At 41.3% G+C, this 12632-nt stretch overlaps 1 protein-coding gene across 1 annotated transcript in view; it reads left to right on the top strand.

Moving 5' to 3' along the window:
• The window catches only part of ttc27 (tetratricopeptide repeat domain 27), a 101191-nt gene that overhangs the window by 46067 nt on the left and 42492 nt on the right, over positions 1-12632 (top strand). Inside the window, exons 9-10 of the mRNA XM_080481056.1 lie at positions 1188-1254; positions 11137-11250. Of these exons, the coding sequence (XP_080337182.1) occupies positions 1188-1254; positions 11137-11250 (181 nt within the window). The remainder of the gene's footprint in view (positions 1-1187; positions 1255-11136; positions 11251-12632) is intronic.

Genomic DNA, 12632 nt, shown 5'->3' on the forward strand with positions numbered 1-12632 from the left:
CAATTTTATTCTGCTTTGCTTTGCGTTAATCTGGTTTTATTTATTTTTCTGTTCTGACGTTTCCCTATATCACATGCTATTTCTAGACAGATTGATGGTTGATTGATGACTGAATGCATGCATGTATATACATGTTGACACATGTTTTGATAAAGGAAAAGGCTTGGTTCTGCTGCTGATCCTATGTTCTTCATTAGAAGCTCTTCATTCAATATCCTCCTCTCCTCATTTGGGAGAAATTTGAGGGACAGTTGCAGTTGGATTTCACTTCTGACCATGAATGATGAGCCTTTTTGTTCTCGACACACCCAAAACATTTCAAGAATGATGGTCTTATTTTAAAATGTAGAACTCCGCAACACCACAGTTTCTCAACATGATTTAGGCACTTTTTGTCTCGTTGATAGTATTTGGAAACAAAACTTCAGAATGTGCTTCAGAGACTTCAAGAGGCTTTTCACAAGCTATTCATGAAGACTCTTTGTTGGTGAGACACACATGAAGCAAGCAGATGTTAAAATGCGTTTTATGAATTCAACACACTTTATTTTTCAATAGCTGGCAACATTAGCCTGAAGCTAAAACTGCGACATCATGACGCTGAGGTTTGGGCAGATGCCAGTGTAGTGAGGCAGAATAAAGTCTTTATATTTCATTGGCCGTGGTGTTTCTGAATGTTAAGGTTAGTTAAGGACAAGTAGAGAAAAAAAAGGCTGTGATTGAAGACTTTGCATTGCGTTGTGCCTCTTACTCCTTTGTACAAAGCATCATGTAATTGTTTTGGGGAAAGTTGTGTACCTTGAAGCGACCCCAAACAACCCCCTGAATCGGAGGAAAACACCCAGACCCCCTTGAATTGGAGAGGAATCTGTTTCATATACATTTTTTATGTTTTAAAAAAAGGGGGGGGGGGTTCCAACTCCAAAAATCTGGTCTGCAGACATTTCTTCAAATATGAGCCCTACAAAAGAGGGTGGGTCACCTTACAGTCCAACAAAATAGTTGAATTATAATGTGGCGGTTGTACTGACACGACTTGTAGTGGCTAAACCTCAGGGTATGGTCACTCTTCTAATAAATGCTGCACAGAATACATTTGTTCTACCGCCAAAGACATGCAGGTTGTTCACGCCAGGGATGATTTTCCTAAATATTCACACTGTCTTGTGGCTCCATCTTTCTTTCAGCACCGACATCCAAAAGAATAACCCCGTCCACAAGCTCACCGAGGAGGAGCTGCTGGCCTTCACATCTGTAAGTCATCGTTCATTCATCTGGCCTGTGTTCTTTATCGGCTTTGAAATCTTCAACACAGATTTAACACAAAGTTGAATGCATTTTTATCGAACAATCAAAATGAGCAGCACTCAAGAAAAAGACTAAAGATTTCTCAAACTGATAATGATGCTGATCACTGTGCTGCAGCTTAAGGAGGTTTGAATATATAATTGCACATCGTCTGCATAAACTAGGATCCAACGGTACCACAGTTTTAAAGGACCAGTCGGAGTATTAACCATGAGCTACTTGACAATACCAAGTACTGATACAAGTATTTATCAAACTTCAAGAATTTCCAATTAACATTAATAAAGCTATTTTATTCTATTCTATTCTATTCTATTCTATTCGCAAACGATACACGGAGGCTATGTGTTGCTGCAGACCACCTTACAGAGAATAAAAACATCAAAAAATCATAAGAATAAGAAAAACAATACAGAAGTAGACAGTGCCTAATTAAAGTGTATAAACAAGTTTGAACAGGTGGGTTATGAGTTTAGTTTTGAATAATGTGACAGAGTCTGACTGGCTTATGTTTGGTGGGAGGGAGTTCCCCAGTCTGGGTGCTGAGTTTTGTTGTTTTTATGGCATTGGCACTAATTATCTTTGCACTTTGTTTTGGTTTGCACTTTTTATGAGAGCTGCTATTTTTAATTTCGTTGTGCCTTCGAGGAACAATGCCAATAAAGGAATTCTGATTCTTCTGAGCAGCTGATTCACACCTAAAGTCAATTTTTAGATCAAAACAAATGTACATGTGATGGTTGAAACCACAGTGTCCTGTGAGCTGTCCTTTGGAATAGAATGTGTTCAACTGTCTTTAAACTAACAGTGTTATTACAGCAACGAGCCATCCAAAGTGTTAGAGGGAGACAGCGAGGTCAGCTCCCTGCGACGATACAGCAGACGTTCTTTTCCATCACTGGAGCTTTGAAACTTTGGCCAAAACCCGCTTAACATTGTAAGACAAGCCGAAGTCCTCTTCTGAAAAGTAATGAGCTTGTTCAGAGACATTCTCCACTCCTGAGACGAAGTAACGGAATAGCTGACCTGGCCCATCCAGACAGTATCTTCACTCAGCTTTGTGAGGGTTCAGTCTGAGTGTTTGGCACAAAGGCTTCCCCAGGACAGGAAATTAAAGAAGAAAAACGTGTTTCTCATGGGTTTCGCCCAGGATTTCGTATCTTTTATGATAACTTTCAGTTAACTTTCAAAAGGAAAACTCATTTTTAAAAAGAAAATTTAATTATAAGATTTTAATGGTCATCTCAGTACTTTTTATTCTTCCTGATCTTTGTCTTTGACGGCAACTCATCACAAAAGTTTTCTTGTAACAGTGAAGTAAAAAGACTTGGTAGTTATCAGACCATTATTAGACTGCCATTTCTTCACTCAGACCTGCCATACAACTTGTATCTAAAAGTTACTTGTTTATCAAGATATACTCGTATGTTTCATCCGTGACCACTAGGTGTCACCAAGTGACAAGAGACAGCTGCTATAGTGCCACAAAATGTCTCCAAAAAGAAAAAATGTCCACTGCAGAGTTTAATTTTTAATTTTTTTTACTTTAAATTTTGTTTGTATGTACAAATAAGTACTTTTTTTTTTTTATACATGTATGTTCGAAATAAAATTCATTCATTCATTCATAAAGTCAAAACCGAAAAGAGACGGAGAGCAGCAGAAATAGTTCAGCAAGACAGAATCTGCTGGACCAGGATGAACAACAGTTACATCTGGACACAGACACATAAATGTGACCAAGACAATACTGCAGTTTGTGGAGTTCGGTCAGAACAATGTTTCCCATTCTTGTAAGATGGAGCACGTTCGTAAGAGTTATAACTGTTTTACACTAATCACTTCCACCCCACAGACAAGTTTGGTTCTTAAGAGATTAAATTTTCCAATTTCAACCTCAATATACACAGAAAATGAAATGATTGAATAAAGTGTGTGTTTTATATGGGAAAAAGTCTAATTATAAGTTGACATTTGGTTAAAACAGACTTTTTATAGGTATTGGCCTGCTTCTCTCCAGATAAACAATTTTTTTTAACTGTCGCCACAGTGATTGTTTTCTTAACTTCAAGTGATACTCCAGGCTTTTGAGAACAAAGAAGCGTTGGCTCATTTTGTGCCTTGATGTATTTTTAGGCAGTTTCAAACTCCGTCACTGCTGCTTTTATATTTGAAGAGTAAATAGAACAGATGTCAGAAATCTGCTTTTAGATTCAGAACAAGTTTCATCCTGATTGTGATGCAAACCAAAGTCTGACTGAACAGACCCTCATCACAATAGTAAAAGGTGGTAAATGGTTCAAAATTAAAACAATATTCTATTATAATCTCTTCTTGTCTTCCTTATGACATCAGCTGAAGGAGTCATCACTGAGTGAACACAGAATTCAGAAGCTTAAAGTGAACCTTTCTTATACACGACCAGTTTATGGGAAAGGTTTGGACACTTCTCATTCAATGTTTCGGGTTAAATACTGGAAGACAGTAGATGAAATGCCTGCATCATTTGCCTTAACCTACCATCAACTTTAAACCAATGGAAATTTTCTTCCAAAAAGCTCCTCAACAGAAACAAGAGAAAAAGGTTTATTGCTTTTACTTTTGCTGATTTAGCCAATTTATCTGCTTAAGCAGTCTCGCGTCACATGACCTGTCTCAGTCATCCATTCACACACACACTCACACACACCAATGGTGACGGCTGATGCTGGTGCACCATTGGCAGGACGTTGGGAGACGGGAGGATTCAACCGTCGACGTTGGAGCTGGAAGTTTGACTAATTTTACCAGCTTGTCTGGACCCACTGTTAATTTCAGCAGTGGATCATTCCTAAGAGTTTTATTTTCAGTCGAACTGGTCACCTTACACACTGGCTGGTACGAAAGACAAGACAAGTCAGAGCCTCCCAGCTCGTGTGACACACATTTAGACATAATGCAGACCCTAAATGTAGATGTAGACTTACGGGAGCATGACACCTGAATTTAGCATAAATCTGCACTATGTCGGTATTGTTAGTATTGGTTGTATTCTATGTGTTTTGAGTTACACAGCCGAGTTATCACCTTTCACCCTGCTCCTACATTAAAAAGCCAATATTCTTTCTATGTCAAATGGAAATAATAAAAACATCCCAGCAGCACTTCCAGGTTTGTGACCATCAGGAGTTAAAGTACAAATAAAGTTAGTTTTCTACCACGTCCTATCAGTGTAGTCATCTTGACTGAAGCAAAGACTTCCAGTGAGTGTGTTTGGTGCTGCAGTGTCACTGGTCAACCTCTTGATCGGTCATGCTCTGGACATGAGGCAGTTTGCTCCATTTGCCCACGACCCACTTCAGGTCTGATGAACTCCAGGATCCTGAAGTTGGTTTCTGAAAAGCTCTGCTGGGAAAACCAGCCTTCTGACTGTCGTGTGGATTTTACTTTGACAAGTAACACCTCCCCAAATGATGCGGCACAGTTCTTGTTGGAGATCTGTGGCCTCTTTCAGCAGGTCGGGACTCTAACACAAATGTTCAGAGATGGTTGGAGAAATGTGACAAAGTCCAGAGAGTGAATGTCAATGTTTTAGGCAATTATATCCCAAACTGCTGAGAGTCTGATGCTACTTTCAATATCCGTTGGGTGTTAAAACAGTGACCAGCACAATATTAGACAGGTTTTCTTAATATTGTGGCTGATTGTTGTACAGCAAATATCTATATTTATATCTATTTTTAGTTCGGCTCTTCCCTCTGAATGTTTACGCTCACGGCGTGCACACGCAACTTTGATGAGGGTGAGTGTGCCCATTCTTTTTTGCTTACTCAAACACATTTGCTCTATTCATCCATGAGCCATCAGTCCACCGGACTCATGACTCCTCCCTCCTTCACACTGAGGCTTCCAGCCCTAATCTGTGTCTGAAGAAGTGCTGCACTTAATGTCAACGACCAATTTTCAATTCAGTCACGTTTCCAAATGTGAGCTAAAGGGATTGAAAATAACCTAAAAAGGAAAATAAAATAGGTAAAGGTAATAGAATAAGTAAAGTCTAGAAGAGAGTATGTCAGCATTCCCCAGGTGTTCAGGAAGTTTGTTCCACAGGTGAGCAGCATAGGAACTAAAAGCTGATTCACTTTGTTTCTTCTGATTCTGGGACACTGAGTAAACCTCTTCCCGAGGACTGGATGTTTTAGATTCTATCAGTATATCTGAGATGTATTTAGGCCCCAGACCATTCAAAGTTTTAGAGACAGGAAGTGGATCCTTTGACACTAGGGCAGCCAGTGTAGGGATTCAAGCTCAGTTGTCATATGTGCTCCACCCTCTGTGTTGAAGAGGTGTAATGTGCTCCACCCTCTGTGTTGAAGAGGTGTAATGTGCTCCACCCTCTGTGTTGGTGAGGTGTAATGTGCTCCACCCTCTGTGTTGGTGAGGTGTAATGTGCTCCACCCTCTGTGTTGGTGAGGTGTAATGTGCTCCACCCTCTGTGTTGGTGAGGTGTAATGTGCTCCACCCTCTGTGTTGGTGAGGTGTAATGTGCTCCACCCTCTGTGTTGGTGAGGTGTAATGTGCTCCACCCTCTCTGTGTTGAAGAGGTGTAATGTGCTCCACCCTCTGTGTTGGTGAGTTGTAATGTGCTCCACCCTCTGTGTTGGTGAGTTGTAATGTGCTCCACCCTCTGTGTTAGTGAGGTGTAATGTGATTATCCTCCGTTCCTCCAGCAGTGAGGTCAGAGCGGTTGGTTAGTTTGCAGAATGTGTTGTCATGTGGCCATGTTGGAGAAAGAAGACGCTGCAGACGGATGCCGGCTCTGTGAGCAGGCATCTTCCCAGCCTACATGTAGATCCAGGAATCTGCAGGCTGGTTAGATGGTTGTCACATGTCTGGCTCTTCATCGCTTCAGAGCTTTCCCTGTTCATGTTCCAGCTACATGAACATCAGTTGTTCCTTTCAGTAAAGCTCTGTAGGTCTTTATACAAAGTGGAGTATGATGTCTGCAGGGAAAAGGACATCCGATAAATATGGACTTTATTTTTTGTTTTTTAAAGAGGCGAGTTTAGGGGGATTTGCACAGCGTGGAGGATTTGTGTTGCAGAGACGGGAACAGAAACGGATGAAGCATTGTGAGACACGAGTCAAAGAAGATTTTGAGATCTGATTAGTGTCCAGGTTTCACCCCAATATCATCATAACCTTATTGTCCGTCTGATCCCTCTCTGTGGCGCGGCCGCTTCATAAATCAGTACTGAGCACAGAGAACATGCCCATTTGGAAAGAAACATATTGATTTTAGGACCCCAGAGTCGGAGAAAGTATGTGTAACTATGAAGGTTAATTCATTGCCCCTTCATACCATAAATCTGTAGTCACTGTCCACTGTTGGTCAGCTCTGCCTCTTTTGTGTGCAGTACACATTTTTTACAATCGGTTGAATGTCATAAGAACATACATTTTAAATAGTTAAGCCGGATCACATCACTTCCTTGTTCCAGAGGGACTGCGAATGTTCAACGATTCTGTTGATTAAATGCATGCCATGCCTGTGTGTGTGTTTAAAGACACGTTCAGAGTTTTCATCTTACTGTTATGTATAAAGCGCCTTCATCATGCACTCTCCTCGTACGGCGCCTCCTCACAGCACCAGAAAACAATGAATAGAATAACCAGTGAATTTGATCTTCAGCCTCTATCACACAGAAACTCGCTCTCTAAACACTCATTGCTTTTGGCACTCACCGACTGCTCGTCTGCGTTCACAGTCGCATGACAAATACTGAGCATGGCTTATTGTTTGATTTTAATTACTCTCTGATTGATGTTGGTGGAGCAATAACTGCATAATTAGAACAATTTACTGTTGTAGTAATGACGCCAGCAAGACTTGCGGAGCTTCCATGAACAAACACCAATGATGTTGGTGCCGCTGCGGACCTAGAACCATGTATCACATTTCTGCGGACCTAGAACCATGTATCACATTTCTTTGCATATTTCCATCGTGATCATCAATACAGAGTGTGCAGAGTGGCGTGGTGGTGTAACTTGTTCTGATTGACGATGAGCCAGAACTGAGCGGTGATTAGGAGCCATCGTCTTCTCCCCCGGGTGTCGACGTGCCGGTAGATCTTTTGGCGAACCTTCCCCCGCTCCCTTTAATCAGCTCATCTAGAGTTAAACCACTAAGCTGTGCCCGCGGCTATACAGCAGATTATCACTGCAGCACACAGATAAAGACTTTTAGGCTGTAATAGGTTTTAATAATTAGGTGTTCTCACTGAAGCTTGCTGGTTGATTTCTCACTACAGTGCACAGCAGACCGCAGGGCTCCCAGTTACTCTCGGGGCACAGCAGAGGGAATGGAAGGTAGCTTTTGTGTTTTGTGATCGTCTTCTACCAGGTAGCATGTAGTCGAGATATCTAAAGGGATGAATTATGATAGATGATGGATGAAAAGATGACAGGGTGGTGAATAGCGAGCGGTTGCTGAAGTACACGGGGCGTGGTGGCCGACTGTGTGGTCAGATACCACAGATGAGCTACAGAAGTGAATGCTGCTTCTGATAAGTGTGCATTAATACAAAGTTTATTTCTGTTTAGGGATGCACCAATACTGATACCAGTATCTCGTCCGATACTGCATGGGGTACTCGTAAAAGCTCCCTGATAAATCCCGGCTAGTATTATGTGACATCATCCGTCATTATCGTCAGCTGCAGGTAGACAGGAGAGCACCAGCAGTGTGTAGACGTGGAGGCGGTGTGGAGGTGGTGTTGTGGCGACGCATAGCCTTCATGTATCATTTGCATATTTTAGGCTTAATGGCATTTAATAAGTACTTGTATGGGTACTCAGTATCGGCAAATAGTTAAAGGTTAGCACTTCTACTCCTTTAAAACGTGGTATCGGTGCATCACTACTTCTGTTTGTTGAGTAAAGAGCTGCATATTTGCAGATAGCAAGGGTGAACATGTTCAAAGAACCAACTACATCAGAATCGGCTTTATTGGCCAGGTACAGTTTGTTTAACACACAAGGAATTTAACTTTGGTAGACCGTGCTCTCTCTGTACAAATGTAAACATTAAATGATAACTATAAACAAGTAATTAAAGACTAATATGTGCAAGACAAAATAAGATAATAGTGCAGTGGTGAATAGTGCAACAGGATGATGAAGTAAACATGAGGTAGTTAACTTTCAGTATTTATGCCCGTAGATGATCATTTAAATGAAATAATATACGTATAGGTACATTTTGTTCCAGTGTTATTCCGCAGCGGCAGGTCTGACATTCTGTGGCTGAGTAGTGTTCGTCAGAGTGACAACCTGGGGGAAGAAACTGTTCTGGTGACGGGTTGTTCTGGTGTACAGTGATCTGTAACACCTGCCGGAGGGGAGAAGTGTGAAGAGTTTGTGTCCGGGGTGTGAGGGGTCTGCTACTCCTTTCCTGACCCTGGACCAACAATATTCAACCTCGGCTACAAAAGACAGAAGAACCAAATAGCCATTTTCTCTCTCATGGTCTCTAAAAGTATATGAAATACAGGGTGAAATAGAATAACATGCAGAATTAAAACACTGGCCCCATCTCACAATTCTCAAGACCTACAGGGTTTTCTGAGAAAGTTTTGGTGCGAGATCACTTCAAAAGGTCAGGACTATTGTACCAGCAGGATGTCATGGCTGATTGGTGTATAAAGTGGTGAAGTGTCTTTGGTCACCCCATGCATTAGTGAAATACTGCATTAACAATCACTGTTAGGCCTTCAAGTTCTGCAGTCAGCCAAAACACTAAACAAATCCTTAAGTGTTGTGTGATTCTGGTACCAGTGATCCAAAAATGAAGGTCGTGATTAAAAAAAACCCGACACAATTCTTGTTGCCGTGCTTCATGTCTATATAAAACATGGTGCGCTGAGATTTATTACGGGCTGCAAAGCTCTCGCACATCATTGTTCTCTGTACGCAGGCGTTGGATGACCGGCTCTATCTTTACACAGACACATTCACTGACTTGGTTTTATCTACAAGACAATTGTTGGTTTGCTGCCTCCCTACCTTTGTAGTTATGTGACCCAGAAATAAGTACAGTCTGCGGTCCTGAGACTTGTTGTTACTCACGGTTCCGACTGTCCGTACAGAACTGAGCTAAAAGGCCTTCATGTGTTCTGCTCCATTTTTCATGGAATGTTTTACAGAACAACTTTAAACTCACAGAGCTGCTCTCACTGGGAGAGTTTAGGGCCTTTTTACTGCCCCTGGAAAAAAAATCCAAATTTATTTTTAACTATTTGGTGGCTTTTATAGTTTTATCTTTCATATGCTCTTGCTCTGTGACTGTAATTCTTTATTTTATTGTCTCTTTGCTATTTATTTGTTTTAAGAACATTTTAGTATTATTTTGACACTGTAAATTTGTTTTATGTACTGCTGGCAGGACACACTTGTGAAAGAGATTATTAATCTCAATGTTGTTCTCCTGACTAAATAAAGGCTAATGCATGAAAGCCAGAACATTTGAAAGTTATTTAGAAACCAAAAGGGCTAAAACAAGGAACCGAAGATACGGTTCTCAGCCAGAAGGGTTCATGATATAATTTGAGATTGTGTAAAATGTTCCGAGTGTCCAAAAGCTTATGTTCACCACTGTATAATGTTTCTTAAAGACAACACTGCACAAAGTGTCGATGCATGTTAATGAAGTGATGGAGGTCAGATTGAGCTCACAGGTTGGCTGAAAGGTAACAGTGTGATGGCCGACAGCGTGACCTCAAGCTGCCACGCAGAGGCAGAGTTACTCTTCAGCCTCTCGGTCCTGAGCTCCAGCTGTCACTCGCACTACTGCTTGGTTAATCCTCTCTGACAGCAAAGTCGGATTGGTTTCTACGACATTCCTTCCAAAACAAACAAATCAGTATTTTAAGAGAATAAAGACATTTCCTTCTCATCACTTTGTTCTCTCTCGACCCAACACAGTGGACCAGGCATACTGGTACTTTCTGTCTCTTCTCTTCTGCCAGGAATAATAGAATATTACTTCTCACTTCAGTTTAAGTGGCACCAGTGGTCTCAGGTCTGTGGGTGATGTGACAATGGAAAAACTTTTTCAGCAGCTCTGATTACATTAGCCTTTTACTATGATGGTGTTGTATAGTGTAGGAAAACTGTTCCTGCTCCAAATGCTAATTACCACGCATCATACTTTTTGTTTTGGGCCCGAATCCAAGTACTAATGGATTATGCAAAGTAAGCCACTTTTTTCCAGCCTATATTTTATTTGGGATGTACGTATTTATTACGCATGTGTAGATATTATAGATATTCATTTGAGGTTTGGTGGCTGAGCAGCGCAGGTCATTGCACATTGGTGACATTCATCATCATAATTAGCGTTTAAATTTCATTTTCCAGAATAGGGGGTGAATTCCCCCCCTACTTGCTTCACATGGGGGCGATTTATGCACTCGGGGAGGGGGGGGGCTAACGATAGGTCTTACATTGTCCCATTCATACTGCAGATCAAGAGATCACGAGAACTTCTCCTTTCTCTCTCAGCTGCATCAGTGGCTCCCTCTTCTCTCCATGCTCTCGTCTTTCCTTGTCTGGTCTCCTCTGCTTCACTTCTTTCCAGCTATTAACACTGGCCACCCCCGATGTAGATCATCTCGCCAATGAGTTTTATGTTTGGTCAGCGGTTATTCCCTCCAAAAAATTCAAAAACAGTGACATTACCCTAGAAAATCACTATCATTATTTCTCAAAGCCAGAATGTAACAGGTTTCCGAATGTTTTGTCCAGAAAAATAATGACCGATGTTTTGTCTGCTTCATTTCTTTGCAGTGTATCCTGTCTCAGCGAAAGTTCTGGGCTGTGGAAGTCGCAGCACTTTGCCTCAGGACCAAACTGGAAAAGGGAAGATCCCGCTGTATTGAGAGGGCTATGATGCAGACGCAGGTAAAGATGTGATTATTTTGTAAAACCTTGTAAGTGAAGGATCTTCAACTTTGCTCCGACATGCTGCAGCACACGCAATAACTGGCCTGTTAACGTCGAGTCATTGAGCCACACCAGACCTCGTCCAGTACTTGTCTTCAACTAACATTTTCACTCAAGAAGACACTGCGCTTGGTGTCATGTACAGTCAAGCTGACCACTCATGATTGGTCTTTCTTAATCCTCCCCTCAGTCTCCAGACCTTCCTCTACTCCACCTATTTCATACAACTTATGTTGGTACTTCCTGGTTCTTCAGTAATTCTCTTATAAGTTGTGCAGAATATCACCCGTTAATTTTGCTGTGCAGAGTTCTCGATACCATCACAACCTCTTGTATCAGCTTTAGATACGCAGTTGTCTCAACATCATCACCACCTATCTGATATTGCATTTGTTGATTCATTGAGCCCTGAATTTCACAGACCTCTGTGGCTTTCCTGTGGATCGGGCCCCAACACATGAGCATCTTATCTTTCAAGTTCTCCAAGGAGTGTTTTAGATGGACAAAAGTTGTGTTTAATTTTGGTCTGGACATATACAGACTTTGTCTTTTCCAGTAGCTTTTCATATGGGTGTAGATAATCCTATCAAAATAATTTTTTAATTCATTTTAGACACCGACGGTACTCTTAAACCTGTGTGCTAATAACAGTGCACCTTAGTTTTGTAAGATCAGTGTTTCCTGTCTTTGCTCAAGATTTAAGCTGCTCTCAGATTTCATATTAGTCACAAAAATGTGCCTTGTGGTATTTTCAATTTAAATAATAGTGTCATTCTCCCAGCTGGGGAAAAATTGTAAAACATTTATCACTAAATGTTGATTAGATGTACCATCTCCATGCTACATGCATAACAATGGGGACGATTTCTGCTTCAGGAACACTTGTATTGATGATCGGCACATGGTTCATATGTCTGCCTTGATATCAGACGTCTCACAATGCCACCAATCACATCTCCCCTGAATGCAGAAGAAGGAAAGTGTCTGGGTCTGGAAATCAATATGTTTTTCACTTCAAGCACCTCTTGCCTCTGCTCTCCCAGTCGCTGACCTGGACCTGAGGTCTGTGTATCTTGTTTACAACACAATGTTCACCTGCTGCCCCGCCTGCATATTTTACTCCAATCGCTATTCCTCCAGTCGCCTCCCCTTCGGATGCTGGTGAAGTTAAGGTCGGTGGGGCAGGAAGTCAATACATTTTACTTTTACACCTGCTGCTCCACCAAGCTTTGTTTAAACTGATCTTCTAATGACATTCATGTGGGTCATACCAGATACTTCAAACTGTATTTTGGTAGGTTCATTAGCTATGTGTGTATGAACTCGAGTGACATGCATAT

This window comes from Lipophrys pholis (genome assembly GCF_963383615.2).
Source record: "Lipophrys pholis genome assembly, chromosome: 15".
In the NCBI taxonomy this organism is placed as follows: Eukaryota; Metazoa; Chordata; class Actinopteri; order Blenniiformes; family Blenniidae; genus Lipophrys; species Lipophrys pholis.